The sequence below is a fragment of the Scyliorhinus torazame genome, chromosome 13, assembly GCF_047496885.1.
Source record: "Scyliorhinus torazame isolate Kashiwa2021f chromosome 13, sScyTor2.1, whole genome shotgun sequence".
Lineage (NCBI taxonomy): Eukaryota > Metazoa > Chordata > Chondrichthyes > Carcharhiniformes > Scyliorhinidae > Scyliorhinus > Scyliorhinus torazame.
Window position 1 is genome coordinate 220,116,414 of NC_092719.1, and position 26,292 is coordinate 220,142,705.

A 26,292-nucleotide genomic window follows, 5' to 3' on the forward strand; every position below is an offset into this window, starting at 1 on the left:
CTGCACTGTCAGAGGGTTAGTACTGAGGGAGTGCTGCACTTTCAGAGGGTCAGTACTGAGGGAGTGCTGCACTGTCAGAGGGTCAGTACTGAGGGAGTGCTGCACTATTAGAGGGTCAGTACTGAGGGAGTCTGTCAGAGGGTCAGTACTGAGGGAGTGCTGCACTGTCAGAGGGTCAGCACTGAGGGAGTGCCGCACTGTCAGAGGGTCAGTACTGAGGGAGTGCTGCACTGTCAGAGGGTCAGTACTGAGGGAGCGCTGCACTGTCAGAGGATCAGTACTGAGGGAGTGCTGCACTGTCATTGGGTCAGTACTGAGGGAGTGCTGCACTGTCAGAGGGTCAGTACTGAGGGAGTGCTGCACTGTCAGAGGATCAGTACTGAGGGAGTGCTGCACTGTCATTGGGTCAGTACTGAGGGAGTGCTGCACTGTCAGAGGGTCAGCACTGCGGGAGTGCCGCACTGTCAGAGGGACAGTACTGAGGGAGTGCCGCACTGTCAGAGGGTCAGTACTGCGGGAGTGCTGCACTGTCAGAGGGTCAGTACTGAGGGAGTGCTGCACTGTCAGAGGGTCAGTACTGAGGGAGTGCTGCACTGTCAGAGGGTCAGTACTGAGGGAGTGCTGCACTTTCAGACGGTCAGTACTGAGGGAGTGCTGCACTGTCAGAGGGTCAGCACTGCGGGAGTGCTGCACTGTCAGAGGGTCAGTACTGAGAGAGTGCTGCACTGTCAGAGGGTCAGTACTGAGGGAGTGCTGCACTTTCAGAGGGTCAGTACTGAGGGAGTGCTGCACTTTCAGACGGTCAGTACTGAGGGAGTGCTGCACTGTCAGAGGGTCAGCACTGCGGGAGTGCTGCACTGTCAGAGGGTCAGTACTGAGAGAGTGCTGCACTGTCAGAGGGTCAGTACTGAGGGAGTGCTGCACTTTCAGAGGGTCAGTACTGAGGGAGTGCTGCACTGTCAGAGGGTCAGCACTGAGGGAGTGCTGCACTGTCAGAGGGTCAGTACTGAGGGAGTCTGTCAGAGGGTCAGCACTGAGGGCGTGCCGCACTGTCAGATGGTCAGTACTGAGGGAGTGCTGCACTGTCAGAGGGTCAGTACTGAGGGAGTGCCGCACTGTCAGAGGGTCAGTACTGAGGGAGTGCTGCACTGTCAGAGGGTCAACACTGTGGGAGTGCTGCACTGTCAGACGGTCAGTACTGAGGGAGTGCTGCACTGTCAGAGGGTCAGTACTGAGGGAGTGCTGCACTATTAGAGGGTCAGTACTGAGGGAGTCTGTCAGAGGGTCAGTACTGAGGGAGTGCTGCACTGTCAGAGGGTCAGCACTGAGGGAGTGCCGCACTGTCAGAGGGTCAGTACTGAGGGAGTGCTGCACTGTCAGAGGGTCAGTACTGAGGGAGCGCTGCACTGTCAGAGGATCAGTACTGAGGGAGTGCTGCACTGTCATTGGGTCAGTACTGAGGGAGTGCTGCACTGTCAGAGGGTCAGTACTGAGGGAGTGCTGCACTGTCAGAGGATCAGTACTGAGGGAGTGCTGCACTGTCATTGGGTCAGTACTGAGGGAGTGCTGCACTGTCAGAGGGTCAGCACTGCGGGAGTGCCGCACTGTCAGAGGGACAGTACTGAGGGAGTGCCGCACTGTCAGAGGGTCAGTACTGCGGGAGTGCTGCACTGTCAGAGGGTCAGTACTGAGGGAGTGCTGCACTGTCAGAGGGTCAGTACTGAGGGAGTGCTGCACTGTCAGAGGGTCAGTACTGAGGGAGTGCTGCACTTTCAGACGGTCAGTACTGAGGGAGTGCTGCACTGTCAGAGGGTCAGCACTGCGGGAGTGCTGCACTGTCAGAGGGTCAGTACTGAGAGAGTGCTGCACTGTCAGAGGGTCAGTACTGAGGGAGTGCTGCACTTTCAGAGGGTCAGTACTGAGGGAGTGCTGCACTTTCAGACGGTCAGTACTGAGGGAGTGCTGCACTGTCAGAGGGTCAGCACTGCGGGAGTGCTGCACTGTCAGAGGGTCAGTACTGAGAGAGTGCTGCACTGTCAGAGGGTCAGTACTGAGGGAGTGCTGCACTTTCAGAGGGTCAGTACTGAGGGAGTGCTGCACTGTCAGAGGGTCAGCACTGAGGGAGTGCTGCACTGTCAGAGGGTCAGTACTGAGGGAGTCTGTCAGAGGGTCAGCACTGAGGGCGTGCCGCACTGTCAGATGGTCAGTACTGAGGGAGTGCTGCACTGTCAGAGGGTCAGTACTGAGGGAGTGCCGCACTGTCAGAGGGTCAGTACTGAGGGAGTGCTGCACTGTCAGAGGGTCAACACTGTGGGAGTGCTGCACTGTCAGACGGTCAGTACTGAGCGAGTGCTGCACTGTCAGAGGGTTAGTACTGAGGGAATGTTGCACTTTCAGAGGGTCAGTACTGAGGGAGTGCTGCACTGTCAGAGAGTCAGTACTGAGGGAGTGCTGCACTGTCAGAGGGTCAGTACTGAGGGAGTCTGTCAGAGGGTCAGTACTGAGGGAGTGCCGCACTGTCAGAGGGTCAGTACTGAGGGAGTGCCGCACTGTCAGAGGGTCAGTACTGAGGGAGTGCCGCACTGTCAGAGGGTCAGTACTGAGGGAGTGCCGCACTGTCAGAGGGTCAGTACCGAGGGAGTGCTGCACTGTCAGAGGGTCAGTACTGAGGGAGTGCTGCACTGTCAGAAGGTCAGTACTGAGGGAGTGCCACACTGTCAGAGGGTCAGTACTGAGGGAGTGCCGCACTGTCAGAGGGTCGGTACTGGGGGAGCGCTGCACTGTCAAAATACGCGAAGATCCTTTTTCCAAGTTGCACGCTGAAAACCTGACATTTAAAACCAAACATTTGGCAACCCACAGAGTGTGTACTCGAGTCCAGAGGCAGTGAAGATTTGGTGAGAGTTTCAGGAGCAGATGTGCTGAGACTGGGTCAAAGTTGAACGATGTTACACAAGTTCAAAAAGGTGGTGTTAGCAATGACACCAACTCCAAATCCGAAGATTATCTCGGGGACAATTCAGGGAGGAACAGTTAATGACAGAAAGAGTTCAACAAGAGTGTGGTGATGTGCATCAATGTAAATGCATGTAAGCTAGCTAGACACTACAGAGACATCACACACACGTACTCAACCAATAGATCAGTTAGACAGGACGCGACCGATGGACATTCATGATATACAAGGAGGTGACACAACCACAGGGGTCATTAAACCAACCCATATGTAAAGGACACCACACACATGATCTGCCTCTTTCCAGTGGAGACAGTCAGCGAGGACAGACACAGGGTTGATTCAATATTACACCCACCACGTGGATTGCAGCAACTGGTTAGTCAGTCTGGGGAGCTATAGTAGGATTAGCAGTAGTGTCGAACCTGAGTAGGAGAAGTGTAAATAGTTTAATAAACGTGTTGAAGTTATCTCCACGTCTGAACCTTCCTTTGTCAAGTGCACCACAAGGAAGCCGCTATAAACAGATCAAAGAGTTCGAAAGAGACTCACCAACTCCTCAACCTGCATTTTCGATTTGAGCCAGTCGCATAATGCGTCATTTTTAAACGCCCCCGTGTTCCCTCCCTTGCTCCTCTGCACGGTTGCAATGGTTGTTGCATCTCTTACGACCTCAATCATCCCTGTAGGATGCACAAGAAACTGCAACATTACAGTGAGAACTAGTTAGAGCACACCTAAAATATTGTGAACAATCTGGTCCCCTTATCTAAGGAAAGATGTGTTGGTATTAGAGGCACCCAGAGAAGGTTCACTAGGTGATCCCGGCTGTGGAGGGATTGTCTTATAAAGTGAGGTTGAGTAGGTTGGGCCTGTCCTCATTGGAGTTTAGAAGAATGAGGGCCGACCTTATTGAGACATATCGGATTCTCAGGGGGTTTGACAGGGTCGATGCCGAGAGGTTGTTCCCCCTTGTGGGAGAGTCTAGGACCAGAGGGCAGAATCTCAGAGTGAGGGGCCACTCATTTCAGACAGAGATGAGGAGGAACATCTTCACTCTGTGGGTAGTGAATCTGTGGGATTCTTAACCGCCGAGAGCTGTAGAGGGCCGGGTCGTTAAGTATGTTCAAGGCTGAGATCGACAGAGATTTAATCAGTGAGGGAATCGAGGGTAATAGCTATAAGGCGGGAAAGTAGAGTTGAGGATTATATCAGATCAACCATGATCTCATTGACCAGTAGAGCAGACTCAATGGGCCGAGTGGCCTACTTCTGCTCCCACATTTTATGGTCTTATGGTAACCAAAGTTGGTCATCCATTTCTTTGTTCCCCATTATAAATTCCCCTGTTTCTGTCTTCACCAATCTTTTTCTCTTCACGTACCTATAGAGGTTTTACAATCAGTTTTTTATTTTCCGCGCAAGCTCACTTTCGTATTCTATTTTCCCTTTCTTAATAAATCCCTTGGTCCCGCATTGCTGAATTCTAAACTGCTCCTAATCCCCAGGTCTGTTATTTCCCCTGGTCAATTTATATGCTTCTTCCTTGGATCCAATACTATCTCTAATTTTCCTTGTGAGCCATTTTACTTTTGCACCAGACAGCAATAAACAATTGTTGCAGTTGTCATGTGAGAGTACCTTTAAGAAATGGGTGTTTATAAATGGGCGTGTATATAAATATCTGTAGTGAGAGTACCTTTAAGAAATGGGTGTTTATAAATGGGCGTGTATATAAATATCTGTAGTGAGAGTACCTTTAAGAAATGGGTGTTTGTTACTGCAGTGATGGCAGAGAGTGGGTGGAGCTGGGCTGTCTGTCAGCTTTTTACTTTTGTTTTAGGCTTTTTGCTGCAGGGTGGGTTTGGTTTCACTTTAGTTTTGGAGAAGCTGCAATCACAGCAGGAATTGTGTGGATCTCTGCAAGCTTCTGAGTGTCCATTTGCTGATTTCAACGTGGTAACTGTTCTCAGTAGTGAATTTAAACCTGAGGTGCTTCTGTTAAAGGTTTTGTTTTTAAGTCTTATGGATGTTAAAAGGAAAGCTTAAAGGATTACTTAGTGTTGTATTCTTTGGGGGTTGTATTTGAATTAATGGTTGCTAAGATGTTCACTGTATGTTTTAAGGAGGTAAACTTGAGTTCATAGAATAAACATTGTTTTGTTTAAAAAAGTACTTTTCCATTTCTGCTGTACCACACCTGTAGAGTGGGCCGTGTGCTCCCCATACCACAATCTATTAAAAGTTGTGGGTCAGGTGAACTCCATGATACACTTTGGGGTTCTCTAAACCCTGGCCCATAACACAGTTCACCAAAGTGCCCTTTAATTAACATTTCCCAATCCACCATAGCCAACTCGCACACCTTACCATTGTAGTTTATTTTATTAAGATTCAGCACCCTAGTCTCAGAATCAACTCCTTCACTCTCCATCTTGATGAAGAATTTTTATCATATTATGGTCACTCTTCCCCAAGGGATCTTGCACAGCTAGATTGCCAATGGTTCCTTTCTCATCACAGTACCCAGTCTAGGATGGCCTGTTGTCTAGTCGGTTCCTCAATGTATTCCAGAAAACCATCCCATATACACTCCAGGAGTTCCTCTTGTACGGTATTGTGGCTAATTTGATTTGCCCAATCTATATGCAGATTAAAGTCACCCATAATTACCGATGTTTCTTTATTGCATGCGTCTTGAATTTCCTGTTAAATGCCATTCCCAACATCAATCCTACAATTTGGGGTCTATATACAACCTGCACCGAGGTTTTTTGTCACTTGATGTCTCTCAGCTCTACCCATGCAGATTCCACATCGTCAGAGCTAATGGGCGGGATTCTCCCCTACCTGGTGGGGCGGGGGGTCCCGGCGGGGCGGGGGTTTTTTCAGTCTGGGTCTCCATGACACTAGGACTAATCCACCTTGGGACAACACACTTTACAGAAACCCACACCAGAGATGCTGCAATCCCTGTTTGGCTGATGTTGCCGAGAAACTGCCTGCGATCTATCACATGAGGCTGGATGACTCAGTGCCACCCACTGCCCATGCTCCATGAAACAGAGGGTAATAGACGAACGAGACAGAATGACAAGTCTAGGTGGTATAACTCCTGTGGATGAGGCTCCTGGGTGGGTCTCTGCGATGGTGGGCGCAGTGAAGGAAGACAACACAGTCAGAATGTGTATTGACCCAGTTCACCTTAACAAAGCACGTCAGAGACATCACCATCCAATGGAGACTGTTGAACAGATCACAGCCGACAAGCTCGGTGCCAAGGTGTTCAGCAGCTTGGATGCAAATTGTGGATTTTGGCAAATCCCACCTGATGAAGAATCCGCGGAGATTACGACATTCATGTCTCCAGTTGGCAGATAGAGATTCCTGCAAATGCCCTATGGCATCTCCACTGGCAGTGAAGTCTTCCAAAGATCCATGGCACAACTCTTCACGGGGTAACCATCCCGAAATCATTGTTGCCGATGTTGTAATCTGGGGACGCACAGGGGAGGGGGCATGGTGAACGTCGGCATTTGGTCCTCAGCAGAATCAGGACCAGACATCTGAAGCCCAACCCGGCCAAATGGAGATTCAGAGTCAGCGAGGTCCCCTACACGGCTAACTGCCGATGGTGTGAATCCAGGCCCAGACAAGGCAAAGGCTCTACTGCAGACATCAGCAGCAGCATTTCCTCAGTGTAACAAATGACCTGTTAACGTTCATTCCTTGCTCCAGCGAAGTGACTGCCCCCCGCGCCCCCCCTCCCCCCCACACACACACTCGTCTATCAGGATCGGAATGGTGTGGCAGGATCACAACAGTGTGTTCAACAGACTCAAGGACCTGCTCCCAGGCCCCCCAGTCTTACAAACCGCAATGTTCAAAAACCTGCAGATGTGTCTGAGCACCAGCTTGGGGCAGGGTACATCCAGAATGGTTTCTGCAACCAGGGCCCTCACTGACACCCGAGATCGAGGAAAAACTCCCCACTCTTGTCTTCGCCCGTCAGAAACGCCATGCTTTCATTTATGGTGCCCCAACAATGTTGTTAACTGATCGGCAGGAGGAGATTGTGACAATCAAGGGCCGATGTCACGGAGAACAAACCACCTCGGAGCTGCCTGCAGACGAACTACACACGCAAGCAACTCCATGACTTCATCATGGAGAGATGGCCTGCAGCGCCAGGAGAGCTTCCCCATGAGGTCTACACTTTCCATTCCATGAGAGAGGCGTCAACAGTGCAAGATGGACTGATGCTGTGTGGCGTTATTCTCTGCAGAAACATTACACCCAGCAGCTCCACCAAGGCCATCCAGGGGTCAAGGCGACACAGTGTAGGGCTCAAGAAACTATGTACAGTCTGTCAATACATGACTCAACCCACGCCAAATTGAATAACCACTGCACCTTCATGAGATTCCAGGGCTCCCATTGTCCCTCGCCACAGCAGATGTGTTTGACTGGAATGGGAAAGCACAGCTGTCCTTGTTGATTCAACCTCAGGGTGGTTTGAAGTTGGTGACTACCCTGACAGGAAGAGAACTGCAGGGATTCAGAAGCTGCAGTCACTTTGCCGTGTATGGCATTCCCCAACAGCTCATGACAGGCAATGCCGGGCAGTTTGTGCGCAGGGAGTTCAAGTACTTTGCCCACACATGGGGACTTTGAACACGTTACAAGCACCCTCTCCCCCTATCCAGATTGAATGGCTTGGTGGGGTGTGCAGTGAGTTTAGCAAAGCGCCTCCTGGGAAAATGCCTCTGTGCCAACTCAGACTTTAATGCCGCGTTGCTTCCTCTGTGTGAGCTGCCAAGGCAGCAAACAGAATGTTCTCCAGGTGCACCTGGACCAGGATTCCTGCTGTCAAACCCCGGCTGCAGCCTGAAGTGGAAACAAATGTGAAGGAAACTCCCATGAAACCACAGTAAGAAGTCTGACAACACCAGGTTAAAGTCCAACAGGTGTGTTTGGAATCACTAGCTTTCGGAGCGTAGCTCCTTCCTCAGGTGAGGTCGAATGATCAAAGCTGTAGAGTCCTTCAGTTAATAAACTGTTTAGGGTATCTGCTGTGTCGCCATTCACACATAATGGCCCAAATTTACACACACAAACTTACAAATCTGGACCAGGAGTTGTCCATTCGGCCCCTCGAGCCTGCTTCCCCATTCGATAAGATCTCAGCTAGAACATAGAATATAGAACGATACAGCGCAGTACAGGCCCTTCGGCCCACGATGTTGCACCGAAACAAAAGCCATCTAACCTACACTATGCCATTATCATCCATATGCTTATCCAATAAACTTTTAAATGCCCTCAATGTTGGCGAGTTCACTACTGTTGCAGGTAGGGCATTCCACGGCCTCACCACTCTGTCCTATATCGATTACCCCTCAGTTTAAAGCTATGTCCCCTCGTGCTAGCCATTTCCATCCGCGGGAGAAGGCTCTCACTGTCCACCCTATCCAACCCCCTGATCATCTTGTATGCCTCTATTAAGTCTCCTCTTAACCTTCTTCTCTCTAACGAAAACAACCTCAAGTCCATCAGCCTTTCCTCATAAGATTTTCCCTCCATACCAGGCAACATCCTGGTAAATCTCCTCTGCACCCGCTCCAAAGCCTCCACGTCCTTCCTCTCATGCGGTGACCAGAACTGTACGCAATACTCCAAATGCGGCCGTACCAGAGTTTTGTACAGCTGCAACATGACCACATGACTCCGGAACTCAATCCCTCTACCAATAAAGGCCAACACTCCATAGGCCTTCTTCACAACCCTATCAACCTGGGTGGCAACTTTCAGGGATCTATGTACATGGACACCCAGATCCCTCTGCTCATCCACACTTCCAAGAACTTTACCATTAGCCAAATATTCCGCATTCCCGTTATTCATTCCAAAGTGAATCACCTCACACTTCTCTACATTAAACTCCATTTGCCACCTCTCAGCCCAGCTCTGCAGCTTATCTATGTCCCTCTGTAACCTGCTACATCCTTCCGCACTGTCGACAACACCACCGACTTTAGTGTTGTCTGCAAATTTACTCACCCACCCTTCTGCGCCCTCCTCTAGGTCGTTGATAAAAATGACAAACAGCAATGGCCCCAGAACAGATCCTTGTGGTACGCCACTTGTAACTGAACTCCATTCTGAACATTTCCCATCAACCACCACCCTCTGTCTTCTTTCAGCTAGCCAATTTCTGATTCCCATCTCTAAATCACCCTCAATCCCCAGCCTCTGTATTTTCTGCAATAGCCTACCGTGGGGAACCTTATCAAACGCTTTACTGAAATCCACATACACCACATCAACTGCTCTACCCTCGTCTACCTGTTCAGTCACCTTCTCAAATAACTCGATAAGGTTTGTGAGGCATGACCTACCCTTCACAAAGCTATGCTGACTATCCCTGATCATATTATTCCTATCTAGATGATTATAAATCTTGTCTCTTATAATCCCCTCCAAGACTTTACCCACAACAGACGTGAGGCTCACCGGTCTATAGTTGCCGGGGTTGTCTCTACTCCCCTTTTTGAACAAAGGGACCACATTTGCTATCCTCCAGTCCTCTGGTACTACTCCTGTAGCCAATGGTGACATAAAAATCAAAGCCAAAGGCCCAGCAATCTCTTCCCTGACTTCCCAGAGAATCCTAGGATAAATCCCATCAGGCCCCTGATCTGATTGTGGGCTCAACCCCACTTTTTGCCGATCCCCAATAACCTTTGGCTCCCGTTGCCAATCGAGAATCTGCCTGAAGCTGCCTTGCAAATATTCAATGACCCGGCCTCCTGGGGAAGGGAGTTCCTCAGACCATCCCCCCGCCCTCTGAAAGAAAGAATTTCTCCCACCTCGATCCTAACTGTGGCCCCCTGGTTCTGGTCTCTCCCACACGGGGAAACATCCTCTCCGCATCCACCCTTCAAACCCCCGCAGGGTTTTAAATGTTTCACTACGATCGCCTCTCATTCAGACCCACCCTGACCAACCTTTGCTCACCATCCCCCTCCCCCATTCCATGTATCAGTGGAATGAACCTTCTCTGAACTGCTTCTAATGCAATTATAATCCTCTCTTAAATGTGGAGACCAGAACTTAGTGAAAGAGAGAGACAGAGAGGGAGGGAGAGCGAGACAGGGAGCGATAGAGAGATAGGCAGAGAGCGAGAGAGACAGGGAGAGTAAGAGTCAGGAGAGCGGAGGAGAGAGAGAGAGAGAGAGAGAAGGGGTTAGAGAGTGATGCAGAGGGATTGTGTACGGGTTGGCTGTACCTATATTATACCCTGTGGCGATGCACCCGTACGGTATGAGGTTCAAGTCAAGCGAATTTTCTTGCCAAATGGAATCCATAATCACCAGAGTCTGTGAAGAAAATGCACCAGGGTTAGGTTCCCACTGGGACTGGGAGTAATTGGAGAGTCACAATGATTGAATCCATACAGTGTAGGAGGCCATTGGGCCATCGACGCTCTGAAGGAGGATCGCAGCCAGTCCCACACTAAGGGGCCATTTAGCACTTCCAATCCCCGTAACCTGCACATCTTTGGACTGTGGGAGGAAACCGGAGCCCCCGGAGGAAACCCACTCAGACACGGGGAGAACGTGCAGACTCCGCACAGAGTCACCTGAGGCCGGAATTGAACGTGGCTCCCTGGCGCTGTGAGGCAGCAGTGCTAACCACTGTGCCACCCGGGTCTCTGGCGCTGCGATTTCATAGAATTTACTGTGCAGAAGGAGGCCATTCGGCCCATCGAGTCTGCACCGGCTCCTGGAAAGAGCACCCGACCCAAGGTCCACACCTCCACCCTATCCCCATAACCCAGTAACCCCACCCAACACTAAGGGCAATTTTGAACACTAAGGGCAATTTATCATGGCCAATCCACCTAACCTGCACATCTTTGGACTGTGGGAGGAAACCGGAGCACCCGGAGGAAACCCACGCACACACGGGGAGGATGTGCAGACTCCGCACAGACAGTGTCCCAAGCCGGAATCGAACCTGGGACCCTGGAGCTGTGAAGCAATTGTGCTATTCACAATGCTACCGTGCTAACCACCGTGCCACCCGTGTCTCTGGCGCTGCCAGGCAGATGTGCTAACCACAAGGCCACTGTGCCATCACGAGACATTCCCCCAGCAAACGCCCGTAGATTGATTCATGGCACAGCTGCTGAGGGTATTGATGCCACATCCGTATCTCTCAGTGTTGCTGGATTGCTGACAGTGAGGTCAGGAATTCCTGATCAGCCCCCACCAAACCCAGAACCCCTAAGTTGGGATGTTACAGTGCAGCAATCCATGGTCAAATAGCCAGCTGGCAGTAGCTCTCTGAACTCACAGTGAGGAACAACAGTGGTGGCAGAGTGGAGGGTGGCAATACACAGCCCCAAACCCAATACGCAGCCCTGGACACCAATACGCAGCCCCGGGCACCAATACGCAGCCTCGGACACCAATACGCAGCCCTGAACCCAATACGCAGTCCCCGACACCAATACGCAGCCCCGGACACCAATACGCAGCCCCGGACACCAATACGTAGCCCCGGACACCAATACGTAGCCCCGGACACCAATACATAGCCCTGGACACCAATACACAACCCTGGACACCAAAACACAACCCTGGACACCAATATGCAGCCCCGGACATCAATACGCAGCCCCGGACACCAATATGCAGCCACGGACACCAATACGCAGCCCTGGACACCAAAACCCAGCCCTGGACATCAATACGTAGCCCTGGACAGCAATACGCAGCCCCAAACCCTAATATACAGCCCCGACTCCCAGTAGACAGCACCAAACCCTAAGTCACAGCCCTGACACTCAATAAACAGCCTCGACTCCCAGGACAGCCCCGCCCCAAATACACAGCCCCAAATCCCAAATACACAGCCCCAAATCCCAAATACACAGTCCCAAATCCCAAATACACAGCCGCAAATCCCAAATACACAGCCGCAAATCCCAAATACACAGCCCCAAATCCCAAACAAAGGTCCCTGAACTCAGGGGCACAATCCCAGATACACAGCACCGATCGTCAAATAAACATTCCGAATTCCAATAATCAGCCCCGAACCCCAATAAATGGTCCTGAACTAAAATACACAGCCCCATCCCTAATACACAGTCCGAGCTCCAATCCTCAGCCCCAAGCCCCTACACATGGCTTGAACCCCTATTAACGGCCCCAACCCCCTATAGACCCCTATAGACAGCTCAAAACCTATTCACCATTCAAAACCCCCAATACATAGCCCATAATTCTAATACAGAGCCCCAAACCCCAATACACGGCACCAGATACCATTACATGGCCCTGAAACCCAATGTACAGCCCGAACACTAATATGGAGCCCCAATGCGCAACGCCAAACCCCAGTAAATGGCCACAAACTCCAATACACAGTCCCAAACACTATGCACAGCCTGAACCTCAATACACAGACTGAACCCTATTACACAGCCCGAATGCCAATACACAGTCTGGACCCCAATAGACAGACTGAACCCCAATACACAGATTGAGCCCCAATATACAGACTGAACCTCAATACACAGACCAAACCTCAATACACCGACTGAACCCCAATACACAGACTGAAATCCAATACACAGTCCGAACCCAAACACATAGACTGAACTCCAATACACAGCCCAAACCCCAATACACAGCCCAAACCCCAAAACACAGTCCGAACCCCAATACACAGCCCAAACCCCAAAACACAGTCCGAACCCCAATACACAGCCCGAAACCCAATATTAAGCCCCAAACCTGAATACATAGCCCGGAAAACCAATAAACTGCCTCAAACCCCAATACAAAGCTCTGAATGACAATACACAGCCCAGAACACATCTGTACAACCCCAAACCCCAGTATGCAGCCCTGTACCTCTCTACATAGCTCTGAAACTCAATACACGGCCCTGAACCCCAATAAACAGCCAGGAACCTCAGTGCCGAGCCCCAAATATCATTAACAGCCATGCACCATACGACACAATCCTGAACACCTCTACACAGCTCCTGAGTTCATCAAAAATTAATTTACAGGAGGTGGGCATTGCTGGCTGGGCCAGAATTTATTGCCCCTCCCTCGTTGCCGTTCAGAAGGTGGGGGTGAGCTGCCTTCTTGAACCGCTGCAGTCCCTGAGATGTAGGTGCACCCATAGTGCAGTTAGGGAGCCTCCTCCTCCAGTGAGTTGTAAAATCTGTGAAAAAGACATTCGCAACAATCTTCAGCCAGAAATGCCGAGTGGATGCTCCGTCTCGGTCTCCTCCGGAGGTCCCAGCATCACAGATATCAGTCTTCAGCCAATACGATTCACTCCAGGTGATATCAAGAAAGGGCTGAAGGCGCTGGACACTGCAAAGGCTGTGGGTCCTGACAATATCCCAGCAATAGTACTGGAGACTTGTGCTCCAGAACTTGCCGCACCCCTCGCCAAGCTGTTCCAGTACAGCTACAACACTGGCATCTACCCGGCAATGTGGACAATTGCCCAGGTGTGTCCTGTACACAAGAAACAGGACAAATCCAACCCAGCCAATTACCGTCCTATCAGTCTACTCTCCATCAGCAAAGTGATGGAAGGAGTCATCAACAGAGCTATCAAGCGGCACTTACTCAGCAATAACCTGCTCACGGACGCTCAGTGTGGGTTCCGCCAGGGTCACTCAGCTCCTGACCTCATTGCAGCCTTGGTTCAAACATGGACAAAAGAGCTGAATGCCAGAGGTGAGGCGAGAGTGACTGCCCTTGGGATCAAGGCAGCGTTTGACCGAGTGTGGCATCAAGGAGCCCGAGCTAAACTGGGTCAATGGGAATCAGGGGAAAACTCTCCGCTGGTTGGAGTCATACCCGGCACAAAGGAAGATGGTTGTGGTGGTTGGAGGTCAATCATCTCAGCTCCAGGACATCACTGCAGGAGTTGCTTAGGGGAGTGTCCTCGGCCCAACCATCTTCAGCTGCTTCATCAATGACCCCCTTCCATTATAAGGTCAGAAGTGGGGATGTTTGCGGATGACTGCACAATGTTCAGCACCATTCCTGACTCCTCAGATAATGAAGCAGTCCCTGTCCAAATGCAGCAAGACCTGGACAATATCCAGGCTCGGGGCTGACAAGTGGCACTAACACTCGCACCACACAAGTGCCAGGCAATGACCATCTCCTACAAGAGAGAATCTAACCACCGCCCCTTGACATTAATGACATTCCCATCGCTGAATCCCCCACAATCAACATCCTGGGGGTTACCATTGATCAGAAACTGAACTGGACCCTGCCACATTAATACTGTGGCCACCAGGGCAGGTCAAAGGCCAGGAATCCTACACCGAGTAACTCACCTCCTGACCGTCCCCCAAAACCTGTCCACCATCTACAAGGCACAAGTCAGGAGTGTGATGGAATACTCCCCACTTGCCTGGATGAGCGCAGCTCCAACAACACTCAAGAAGCTCAACACCACCCAGGACAAAGCAGCCCCGCTTGATTGGCACCATTTCCACAAACATTCAAACCCTCTCCCACTGACGCACAGTGGCAGCCGTGTGCACCATCTACAAGATGCACTGCAGGAACTCACCAAGGTTCCTTAGACACCACCTTCCACCCCACAACCTCTACCATCTAGAAGGACAAGAGCAGCAGATACCTGGGAACCCCACCACCTGGAGGTTCCCCTCCAAGTCACTCACCACCCCGACTGGGAAATATATCGCCGTTCCTTCACTGTCGCTGGGGCAACAGCCTGGAACTCCCTCCCTAACAGCGTGGTGGGTGTACCTACACCACAGGGACTGCTGCGGTTCAAGAAGGCAGCTCACCCCCACCTTCTCAAGGGCAACTAGGGATGGACAATAAATGCTGGTCCGACCAGCCACGCCCACATCCTGGAAATGAATTTTGTTTTAAACACTGCCCTCTGGTGGTTTATTGCAGTATGAAAGGGGCTGGACAGGGCTCTGAAATTCCGGCTGAAATCTGACTCTTCATCCATTCATTACCCTGTGGCCTTTGACTCTCCGTAAGGGCTGACCCCTCACGCTGAGATTCTGCCCTCTGGTCCTAGACTCTCCCACAAGGGGAAACATCCTCTCAGCATCGACCCTGTCAAACCCCCTGAGAATCCGATATGTCTCAATAAGGCCACCTCTCATTCTTCTAAACTCCAATGAGGACAGGCCCAACCTACTCAACCTCTCAGAATGAAATCCCTCCAAACCCAGGATCAAGCTAATGAACCTTCTCTGTGCTGCCTCCAATGCTAATGTATCTTTCCTTGGATAAGGGGAGCAAACCTGTTCACAGTATTCCAGGTGTGGTCTAACTAGTGCCGCGTCTATTTGTAGCCTCCATTTTTATACTCCACTCCCTTTGAAATAAAGACCAACATTCCATTTACCATCCCTATTACCCGCTGAACTTGCTTGCGAACCTTGTGTGATTTATGCACGAGACCCCCAATCCCTCTGTGCTGCAGCTTTCTGCAGTCTCTCTCCATTTAAATAACATTCAGCTCCTTTATTCTTCCTACCAAAGTTCCTGTGCTGGATTCTCCAATAATGGGGCTACGTCCCCACCCCAGTGTCAAAACGCCGGCGTTTCACTCTTGACTTTCCTTAAGAAAGTCCTGAGCGATTCTCCTACCTCAGGGGGCTGACAGGTCCCCGGAGTGCTCCTCGCAGCTCTGACTGCCGATACGGGGACCCCGCACTTCCGGTCGGGGGTCCACGCCTGCGGCGGCCCCGTGCGACATGGCGGACTTGCACCGCGGACCGTGATTGAAGAAGTAGGTCCCCCCCTTGCTCGCGTGTGCCCGCGGATCAGTGCCACCCAATCGCTTGCCTGGCCGTCCATGAGGCCCCCCCCCCACCGCGGTGAAGGATCCCCCCCCCCCGCCGCCCCCCCGATACGCGGTTAGAACCACACCGTTGGGAACGCGGCATGTTACCCTCGGTGAATCGCGGGGGAGGGGAGGGGGGGGGGCTGTCAATGGCCCCCTACCCGACCGAGTTGACCGCGCGCGCGCGATTCGCCGGTCAGCGGCGCCGGCCACGATTCCCGCGTGAACGCCCATTCTTCGCCCCCGTGCCGAAACCTGGGAAAATCCAGCCCCCTAACTTCACATTTCCCTATTCCAACTGCTAAATTTTTGCCCACTCGCCTAATCTGTCTATATTCTTCTGTAAACTCTTTGTGTCGTCCTCACCATTTGCTCTCCCACCTATTTTTGTGTCATCCACAAAGTTGGCAACGGTGCAGTCACTTCCCTCGTCCAAGTCATTAATAGATATTGTAGATCATTGTGGCCCCGGCACTGACCCCTGTGACACTCCAATAGTTACAGGTTGCCATTCTCAAATTGTCCCTCTTATCCCAACTCTCCATCTTCTATCAGTTAGCCAATCCCCTATCCTCGTTTCTCAGCTGGTCAGAAAGTCATGGTCCAGTCAGATCTACCTGAATAATCAGCATGTCCTGCCTCAGATCATCGCCGTGTTTGAAGATGATGCCCACAGGTTGCAACTGAGTCCCATTGGGAGCTTCGCAGGTGAACTCCAGCCACAGGGGCTTCTTCTTGGAGGCCATGATCTTACAGCGGTCAATCTATCGAGGAGCAGGAGAACATTGCCATCAACAACAACTTGCATTTGTACAGCACCCGAAAAATCGTAAAAGAAAACCCCAATTCGCTTCACGGGAATGAATATCAAACAGAATTTGGTACCGAGACACGAAACGAGATGTTGGTGACCAAGGGTTTGGATAATGAAATAGGTTTTAGCAGGATGAAAGGGAGGTGGAGATCGGAGTGGTTTAGAGCGGGGGAACACATTGGAGGAATGATTAGAATCTGAAATAAAAACAGGAAATGCTGCACAAACTCAGCAGGTCTGGCAGCATCTCTGGAGGGAGCACAGTAAGAAGACTTACAACACCAGGTTAAAATCCAATACTAGCTTTTGGAGCATTGTTCATTCACCTGGGCAGCACGGTAGCATTGTGGTTAGCACAATTGCTTCACAGCTCCAGGGTCCCAGGTTCGATTCCCGGCTTGGGTCACTGTCTGTGCGGAGTCTGCATGTTCTCCCCGTGTGTGCGTGGGTTTCCTCCGGGTGCTCCGGTTTCCTCCCACAGCCCAAAGATGTGCAGGTTAGGTGGATTGGCCATGATAAATTGCCCTTGGTGTCCAAAATTGCCCTTAGTGTTGGGTGGGGTTACTGGGTTATGGGGATAGGGTGGAGGTGTTGACCTTGGGTAGGGTGCTCTTTCCAAGAGCCGGTGCAGACTCGATGGGCCGAATGGCCTCCTTCTGCACTGTAAATTCTATGAAACCTGAGGAAGGAGCAGCGCTCCGAAAGCTAGTGTTTGAAACAACCTGTTGGGCTTTAACCTGGTGTTGTAAGTCTTCTTACTGTGCTCACCCCAGTCCAACGCCGGCATCTCCATATCTCTGGAGAGAGAAACAGAGTTAACTTTTTGAGTCCAGTATGAGTCCATATGACCCTTCGACAGTTATGCAGAACGTTCACATGGACTCGAAACGTTAACTCCGGTTCTCTCTCCACACCCAGACCTGCTGAGGCTCTCCGGCAGTTCCTGATTATATTTCGGATTTCCAGCATCCGCAGTGTTTTGCTTTGCTTTGATTAAAATTCGACATGCTCGAGAGGCATGAATCGGAGGGGCGGAGAGATCTCGGAGGGGCTGTAGGGGCTGGAGGAGGTTACAGAGATAGGGAGGGTTGTAGGGGCTGGAGGAAGTTACAGAGATAGGGAGGGCTGTAGGGGCTGGAGGAGGTTACAGAGATAGGGAGGGATGTAGGGGCTGGAGGAGGTTGCAGTGATAGGGAGGGGTGCAGGGGCTGGAGGAGGTTGCAGTGATAGGGAGGGGTGTAGGGGCTGGAGGAAGTTACAGAGATAGGGAGGGGTGTAGGGGCTGGAGGAAGTTACAGAGATAGGGAGGGGTGTAGGGGCTGGAGGAAGTTACAGAGATAGGGAGGGGTGTAGCGGCTGGAGGAGGTTACAGAGATAGGGAGGGGTGTAGGGGCTGGAGGAAGTTACAGAGATAGGGAGGGTGTAGTGGCTGGAGGAGGTTGCAGAGATAGGGAGGGGTGTAGAGTCTGCAGGAGATTACAGAGATAGGGAGGATTGTGGGGCTGGAGCAGATTACAGAGATAGGGAGGGGGTGTAGGGTCTGGAGGAGGTTACAGAGATAGGGAGGGGGTGTAGGGACTGGAGGAGGTTACAAAGGTAGGGAGAGTTGTGGGGCTGGAGGAGGTTACAGAGATAGGGAGAGGTTAAGGGGCTGCAGGAGGTTACAGAGATAGGGAGGGTTGTGAGGTTGGAGGAGGTTAGAGAGATAGGGAGGGTTGTAGGGGCTGAAGGAGGTTTCAGACATAATGAGGGTTGTGGGGGCTGGAGGGGTTTCAGCGATAGGGAGGGGTGTAGGGGCTGGAGGAGATTACAGGGATATGGAGGGTTGTAGGGGCTGGAGGAGGTTACAGAGATAGGGATGGTTGTAGGAGCTGGAGGAGGTTACAATGATAGGGAGGGGTGTAGGGGCTGGAGGAGGTTTCAGAGATAGGGAGGGTTATAGTGGCTGGAGGAGATTACAGAGATAGGGAGGGTTGTCGGGGCTGGAGGGGGTTACAGAGATAGGGAGGTGTAGGGGCTGGAGGAGGTTACAGAGATAGGGAGGGTTGTAGGGACTGGAGGTGGGTTACAGAGATAGGGAAGGGTGTAGGGGCTGGAGGAGGTTACAGAGATAGGGAGGGTTATAGGGGCTGAAGGAGGTTACAGAGATAGGGAGGGTGTAGGGGCTGGAGGAGGTTGCAGAGATAGGGAGGGTTGTAGGGGCTGGAGGAGGTTACAGAGATAGGGAGGGTTGTAGGGGCTGGAGGAGGTTACCGAGATAGGGAGGGTTGTACGGACTGGAGGAATTTACAGAGATAGGGAGGGTGTAGTGGCTGGAGGAGGTTGCAGAGATAGGGAGGGGTGTAGAGTCTGCAGGAGATTACAGAGATAGGGAGGATTGTGGGGCTGGAGCAGGTTGCAGAGATAGGGAGGGGGTGTAGGGTCTGGAGGAGGTTACAGACATAGGGAGGGGGTGTAGGGACTGGAGGAGGTTACAAAGGTAGGGAGGTGTAGGGGCTGGAGGAGGTTACAGAGATAGGGAGGGTTGTAGGGAATGGAGGTGGGTTACAGAAATAGGGAGGGTTGTGAGGTTGGAGGAGGTTAGAGAGATAGGGAGGGTTGTGGAGCTGGAGCAGGTTACAGAGATAGGGAGAGTTGTAGGGGCTGGAGGAGGTTACAGAGATAGGGAAGGTTGTAGGGGCTGGAGGAGGTTACAGAGATAGGGAGGGTTGTCGGGGCTGGAGGAGGTTACCGAGATAGGGAGGGTTGTAGGGACTGGAGGAGGTTACAGAGATAGGGAGGGTGTAGGGGTTGGAGGAGGTTGCAGAGATAGGGAGGGGTGTAGAGTCTGCAGGAGATTACAGAGATAGGGAGGATTGTGGGGCTGGAGCAGGTTACAGAGATAGGAAAGGTGTAGGGGCTGGAGGAGGTTACAGAGATAGGGAAGGGTGTAGGGGCTGGAGGAGGTTACAGAGATAGGGAGGGTTATAGGGGCTGGAGGAGGTTACAGAGATAGGGAAGGTTGTAGGGGCTGGAGGAGGTTACAGAGATAGGGAGGGTTGTAGGGGCTGGAGGAGGTTACCGAGATAGGGAGGGTTGTAGGGACTGGAGGAGGTTACAGAGATAGGGAGGGTGTGGGGGCTGGAGGAGGTTACAGAGGTAGGGAGGGTTGTAGGGGCTGGGGAAGGTTACCGAGATAGGGAGGGTTGTAGGGACTGGAGGATGTTACAGAGATAGGGAGGGTTGTAGGGACTGGAGGAGGTTACAGAGATAGGGAGGGTGTAGGGGTTGGAGGAGGTTGCAGAGATAGGGAGGGGTGTAGAGTCTGCAGGAGATTACAGAGATAGGGAGGATTGTGGGGCTGGAGCAGGTTACAGAGATAGGGAGGGTTGTAGGGGCTGGAGTAGGTTACAGAGATAGGGAGGGTTGTAGGGGCTGGAGGAGGTTACAGAGATAGGGAGGGGGTGTAGGGGCTGGAGGAGGTTACAGAGATAGGGAGGGGTGTAGGGGCTGGAGGAGGTTACAGAGATAGGGAGGGGGTGTAGGGGCTCGAGATGGTTACAGAGATAGGGAGGGGTGTAGGGGCTGGAGGAGGTTACAGAGATAGGGAGGGGGTGTAGGGGCTGGAGGAGGTTACAGAGATAGGGAGGGGGTGTAGGGGCTGGAGGAGATTACAGAGATAGGGAGGGGTGTAGGGGCTGGAGGAGGTTACAGAGATAGGGAAAGTTGTAGGGGCTGGAGGAGGTTACAGAGATAGGGAGGGTTGTAGGGACTGGAGGTGGGTTACAGAGATAGGGAAGGGTGTAGGGGCTGGAGGAGGTTACAGAGATAGGGAGGGTTATAGGGGCTGAAGGAGGTTACAGAGATAGGGAGGGTGTAGGGGCTGGAGGAGGTTGCAGAGATAGGGAGGGTTGTAGGGGCTGGAGGAGGTTACAGAGATAGGGAGGGTTGTAGGGGCTGGAGGAGGTTACCGAGATAGGGAGGGTTGTACGGACTGGAGGAATTTACAGAGATAGGGAGGGTGTAGTGGCTGGAGGAGGTTGCAGAGATAGGGAGGGGTGTAGAGTCTGCAGGAGATTACAGAGATAGGGAGGATTGTGGGGCTGGAGCAGGTTGCAGAGATAGGGAGGGGGTGTAGGGTCTGGAGGAGGTTACAGAGATAGGGAGGGGGTGTAGGGACTGGAGGAGGTTACAAAGGTAGGGAGGTGTAGGGGCTGGAGGAGGTTACAGAGATAGGGAGGGTTGTAGGGAATGGAGGTGGGTTACAGAAATAGGGAGGGTTGTGAGGTTGGAGGAGGTTAGAGAGATAGGGAGGGTTGTGGGGCTGGAGCAGGTTACAGAGATAGGGAGGGTTGTAGGGGCTGGAGGAGGTTACAGAGATAGGGAAGGTTGTAGGGGCTGGAGGAGGTTACAGAGATAGGGAGGGTTGTCGGGGCTGGAGGAGGTTACCGAGATAGGGAGGGTTGTAGGGACTGGAGGAGGTTACAGAGATAGGGAGGGTGTAGGGGTTGGAGGAGGTTGCAGAGATAGGGAGGGGTGTAGAGTCTGCAGGAGATTACAGAGATAGGGAGGATTGTGGGGCTGGAGCAGGTTACAGAGATAGGAAAGGTGTAGGGGCTGGAGGAGGTTACAGAGATAGGGAAGGGTGTAGGGGCTGGAGGAGGTTACAGAGATAGGGAGGGTTATAGGGGCTGGAGGAGGTTACAGAGATAGGGAAGGTTGTAGGGGCTGCAGGAGGTTACAGAGATAGGGAGGGTTGTAGGGGCTGGAGGAGGTTACCGAGATAGGGAGGGTTGTAGGGACTGGAGGAGGTTACAGAGATAGGGAGGGTGTGGGGGCTGGAGGAGGTTACAGAGGTAGGGAGGGTTGTAGGGGCTGGGGAAGGTTACCGAGATAGGGAGGGTTGTAGGGACTGGAGGATGTTACAGAGATAGGGAGGGTTGTAGGGACTGGAGGAGGTTACAGAGATAGGGAGGGTGTAGGGGTTGGAGGAGGTTGCAGAGATAGGGAGGGGTGTAGAGTCTGCAGGAGATTACAGAGATAGGGAGGATTGTGGGGCTGGAGCAGGTTACAGAGATAGGGAGGGTTGTAGGGGCTGGAGTAGGTTACAGAGATAGGGAGGGTTGTAGGGGCTGGAGGAGGTTACAGAGATAGGGAGGGGGTGTAGGGGCTGGAGGAGGTTACAGAGATAGGGAGGGGTGTAGGGGCTGGAGGAGGTTACAGAGATAGGGAGGGGGTGTAGGGGCTCGAGATGGTTACAGAGATAGGGAGGGGTGTAGGGGCTGGAGGAGGTTACAGAGATAGGGAGGGGGTGTAGGGGCTGGAGGAGGTTACAGAGATAGGGAGGGGGTGTAGGGGCTGGAGGAGATTACAGAGATAGGGAGGGGTGTAGGGGCTGGAGGAGGTTACAGAGATAGGGAACGTTGTAGGGGCTGGAGGAGGTTACAGAGATAGGGAGGGTTGTAGGGGCTGGAGGAGGTTACCGAGATAGGGAGGGTTGTAGGGACTGGAGGAGGTTACAGAGATAGGGAGGGTGTGGGGGCTGGAGGAGGTTACAGAGATAGGGAGGGTTGTAGGGGCTGGAGGAGGTTACCGAGATAGGGAGGGTTGTAGGAACTGGAGGAGGTTACAGAGATAGGGAGGGTTGTAGGGACTGGAGGAGGTTACAGAGATAGGGAGGGTGTAGGGGTTGGAGGAGGTTGACGAGATAGGGAGGGGTGTAGAGTCTGCAGGAGCTTACAGAGATAGGGAGGATTGTGGGGCTGGAGCAGGTTACAGAGATAGGGAGGGTTGTAGGGGCTGGAGGAGGTTACAGAGATAGGGAGGGTTGTAGGGGCTGGAGGAGGTTACAGAGATAGGGAGGGGGTGTAGGGGCTGGAGGAGGTTACAGAGATAGGGAAGGGTGTAGGGGCTGGAGGAGGTTACAGAGATAGGGAGGGGGTGTAGGGGCTCGAGATGGTTACAGAGATAGGGAGGGGTGTAGGGGCCGGAGGAGGTTACAGAGATAGGGAGGGGGGTGTAGGGGCTGGAGGAGGTTACAGAGATAGGGAGGGGGTGTAAGGGCTGGAGGAGGTTACAGAGATAGGGAGGGGTGTAGGGGTTGGAGGAGGTTACAGAGATAGGGAGCGTTGTAGGGACTGGAGCAGGTTACAGAGATAGGGAGGGTTGTTGGTGCTGGAGGGGGTTACAGAGATAGGGAGGTGTAGGGGCTGGAGGAGGTTGCAGAGATAGGGAGGGTTGTAGGGGCTGGAGGCGGTTACAGAGATAGGGAGGGTTGTAGGGGCTGGAGGATGTTACAGAGATAGGGATGGTTGTAGGGACTGGAGGAGGTTACAGAGATAGGGAAGGGTGTAGGGGCTGGAGGAGGTTACAGAGATAGGGAAGGGTGTAGGGGCTGGAGGAGGTTACAGAGATAGGGAGCGTTATAGGGGCTGGAGGAGGTTACAGAGATAGGGAAGGTTGTAGGGGCTGGAGGAGGTTACAGAGATAGGGAGGGTTGTAGGAGCTGGAGGAGGTTACAATGATAGGGAGGGGTGTAGGGGCTGGAGGAGGTTTCAGAGATAGGGAGGGTTATAGTGGCTGGAGGAGATTACAGAGATAGGGAGGGTTGTCGGGGCTGGAGGGGGTTACAGAGATAGGGAGGTGTAGGGGCTGGAGGAGGTTACAGAGATAGGGAGGGTTGTAGGGACTGGAGGTGGGTTACAGAGTTAGGGAAGGGTGTAGGGGCTGGAGGAGGTTACAGAGATAGGGAGGGTGTAGGGGCTGGAGGAGGTTGCAGAGATAGGGAGGGTTGTAGGGGCTGGAGGCGGTTACAGAGATAGGGAGGGTTGTAGGGGCTGGAGGATGTTACAGAGATAGGGATGGTTGTAGGGACTGGAGGAGGTTACAGAGATAGGGAAGGGTGTAGGGGCTGGAGGAGGTTACAGAGATAGGGAAGGGTGTAGGGGCTGGAGGAGGTTACAGAGATAGGGAGCGTTATAGGGGCTGGAGGAGGTTACAGAGATAGGGAAGGTTGTAGGGGCTGGAGGAGGTTACAGAGATAGGGAGGGTTGTAGGGGCTGGAGTAGGTTACAGAGATAGGGAGGGATGTAGGGGAAGGAGGAGGTTACAGAGATAGGGAGGGTTGTAGGGGCTGGAGGAGGTTACAGAGATAGGGAGGGTTGCAGGGACTGGAGGAGGTTACAGAGATAGGGAAGGGTGTAGGGGCTGGAGGAGGTTACCGAGATAGGGAGGGTGTCGGGGCTGGAGGAGGTTGCAGAGATAGGGAGGGTTATAGGGGCTGGAGGAGGTTACAGAGATAGGGAGGGTTGTTGATGCTGGAGGGAGTTACAGAGATAGGGAGGTGTAGGGGCTGGAGGAGGTTACAGAGATAGGGAGGGTTGTAGGGACTGGAGGTGGGTTACAGAGATAGGGAGGGTGTAGGGGCTGGAGGAGGTTACAGAGATAGGGAGGGTTGTGGGGCTTGAGCAGGTTACAGAGATAGGGAGGGTTGTAGGGGCTGGAGGAGGTTACAGAGATAGGGAAGGTTGTAGGGGCTGGAGGATGTTCCAGAGATAGGGAGGGTTGTAGGGGCTGGAGGAGGTTACAGAGATAGGGAAGGGTGTAGGGGCTGGAGGAGGTTACAGAGATAGGGAGGGGGTGTAGGGGCTCGAGATGGTTACAGAGATAGGGAGGGGTGTAGGGGCTGGAGGAGGTTACAGAGATAGGGAGGGGGTGTAGGGGCTGGAGGAGGTTACAGAGATAGGGAGGGGGTGTAGGGGCTGGAGGAGGTTACAGAGATAGGGAGGGGTGTAGGGGTTGGAGGAGGTTACAGAGATGGGAGCGTTGTAGGGACTGGAGGAGGTTACAGAGATAGGGAGGGTTGTTGGTGCTGGAGGGGGTTACAGAGATAATGAGGTGTAGGGGCTGGAGGAGGTTGCAGAGATAGCGAGGGTGGTAGGGACTGGAGGTGGGTTACAGAGATAGGGAGGGTTGTACGGGCTGGAGGAATTTACAGAGATAGGGAGGGTGTAGTGGCTGGAGGAGGTTGCAGAGATAGGGAGGGGTGTAGAGTCTGCAGGAGATTACAGAGATAGGGAGGATTGTGGGGCTGGAGCAGGTTGCAGAGATAGGGAGGGGGTGTAGGGTCTGGAGGAGGTTACAGAGATAGGGAGGGGGTGTAGGGACTGGAGGAGGTTACAAAGGTAGGGAGAGTTGTGGGGCTGGAGGAGGTTACAGAGATAGGGAGAGGTTAAGGGGCTGCAGGAGGTTACAGAGATAGGGAGGGTTGTGAGGTTGGAGGAGGTTAGAGAGATAGGGAGGGTTGTAGGGGCTGAAGGAGGTTTCAGACATAATGAGGGTTGTGGGGGCTGGAGGGGTTTCAGCGATAGGGAGTGGTGTAGGGGCTGGAGGAGATTACAGGGATATGGAGGGTTGTAGGGGCTGGAGGAGGTTACAGAGATAGGGATGGTTGTAGGAGCTGGAGGAGGTTACAATGATAGGGAGGGGTGTAGGGGCTGGAGGAGGTTTCAGAGATAGGGAGGGTTATAGTGGCTGGAGGAGATTACAGAGATAGGGAGGGTTGTCGGGCTGGAGGGGGTTACAGAGATTGGGAGGTGTAGGGGCTGGAGGAGGTTATAGAGATAGGGAGGGTTGTAGGGACTGGAGGTGGGTTACAGAGGTAGGGAAGGGTGTAGGGGCTGGAGGAGGTTACAGAGATAGGGAGGGTGTAGGGGCTGGAGGAGGTTGCAGAGATAGGGAGGGTTGTAGGGTCTGGAGGATGTTACAGAGATAGGGATGGTTGTAGGGACTGGAGGTGGGTTACAGAGGTAGGGAAGGGTGTAGGGGCTGGAGGAGGTTACAGAGATAGGGAGGGTTGTAGGGGCTGGAGGCGGTTACAGAGATAGGGAGGGTTGTAGGGGCTGGAGGATGTTACAGAGATAGGGATGGTTGTAGGGACTGGAGGAGGTTACAGAGATAGGGAAGGGTGTAGGGGCTGGAGGAGGTTACAGAGATAGGGAAGGGTGTAGGGGCTGGAGGTGGTTACAGAGATAGGGAGCGTTATAGGGGCTGGAGGAGGTTACAGAGATAGGGAAGGTTGTAGGGGCTGGAGGAGGTTACAGAGATAGGGAGGGTTGTAGGGGCTGGAGTAGGTCACAGAGATAGGGAGGGATGTAGGGGAAGGAGGAGGTTACAGAGATAGGGAGGGTTGTAGGGGCTGGAGGAGGTTACAGAGATAGGGAGGGTTGTAGGGACTGGAGGAGGTTACAGAGATAGGGAAGGGTGTAGGGGCTGGAGGAGGTTACCGAGATAGGGAGGGTGTCGGGGCTGGAGGAGGTTGCAGAGATAGGGAGGGTTATAGGGGCTGGAGGAGGTTACAGAGATAGGGAGGGTTGTTGACGCTGGAGGGAGTTACAGAGATAGGGAGGTGTAGGGGCTGGAGGAGGTTACAGAGATAGGGAGGGTTGTAGGGACTGGAGGTGGGTTACAGAGATAGGGAGGGTTGTAGGGGCTGGAGGAGGTTACAGAGATAGGGAGGGTTGTGGGGCTTGAGCAGGTTACAGAGATAGGGAGGGTTGTAGGGGCTGGAGGAGGTTACAGAGATAGGGAAGGTTGTAGGGGCTGGAGGAGGTTACAGAGATAGGGAGGGTTGTAGGGGCTGGAGGAGTTTACCGAGATA

The 26,292-nt window shown here is 52.8% G+C and overlaps 1 protein-coding gene across 5 annotated transcripts in view; it reads right to left on the bottom strand.

Moving 5' to 3' along the window:
* LOC140388630 (phosphatidylinositol 4,5-bisphosphate 3-kinase catalytic subunit gamma isoform) overlaps positions 1-26,292 on the bottom strand; it is a 190,898-nt gene that overhangs the window by 137,433 nt on the left and 27,173 nt on the right. For all 5 annotated transcript variants that reach the window (XR_011934233.1, XM_072473079.1, XM_072473078.1 and 2 more), the window contains 3 exons: positions 16,459-16,605; positions 10,245-10,335; positions 3,509-3,639 (listed from right to left, as the gene is read on the bottom strand). Coding sequence is in view for 4 of the 5 variants with exons in the window: in XM_072473079.1 (XP_072329180.1) it covers positions 3,509-3,639; positions 10,245-10,335; positions 16,459-16,605 (369 nt within the window). In the remaining variant the exon portion in view is untranslated. The remainder of the gene's footprint in view (positions 1-3,508; positions 3,640-10,244; positions 10,336-16,458; positions 16,606-26,292) is intronic.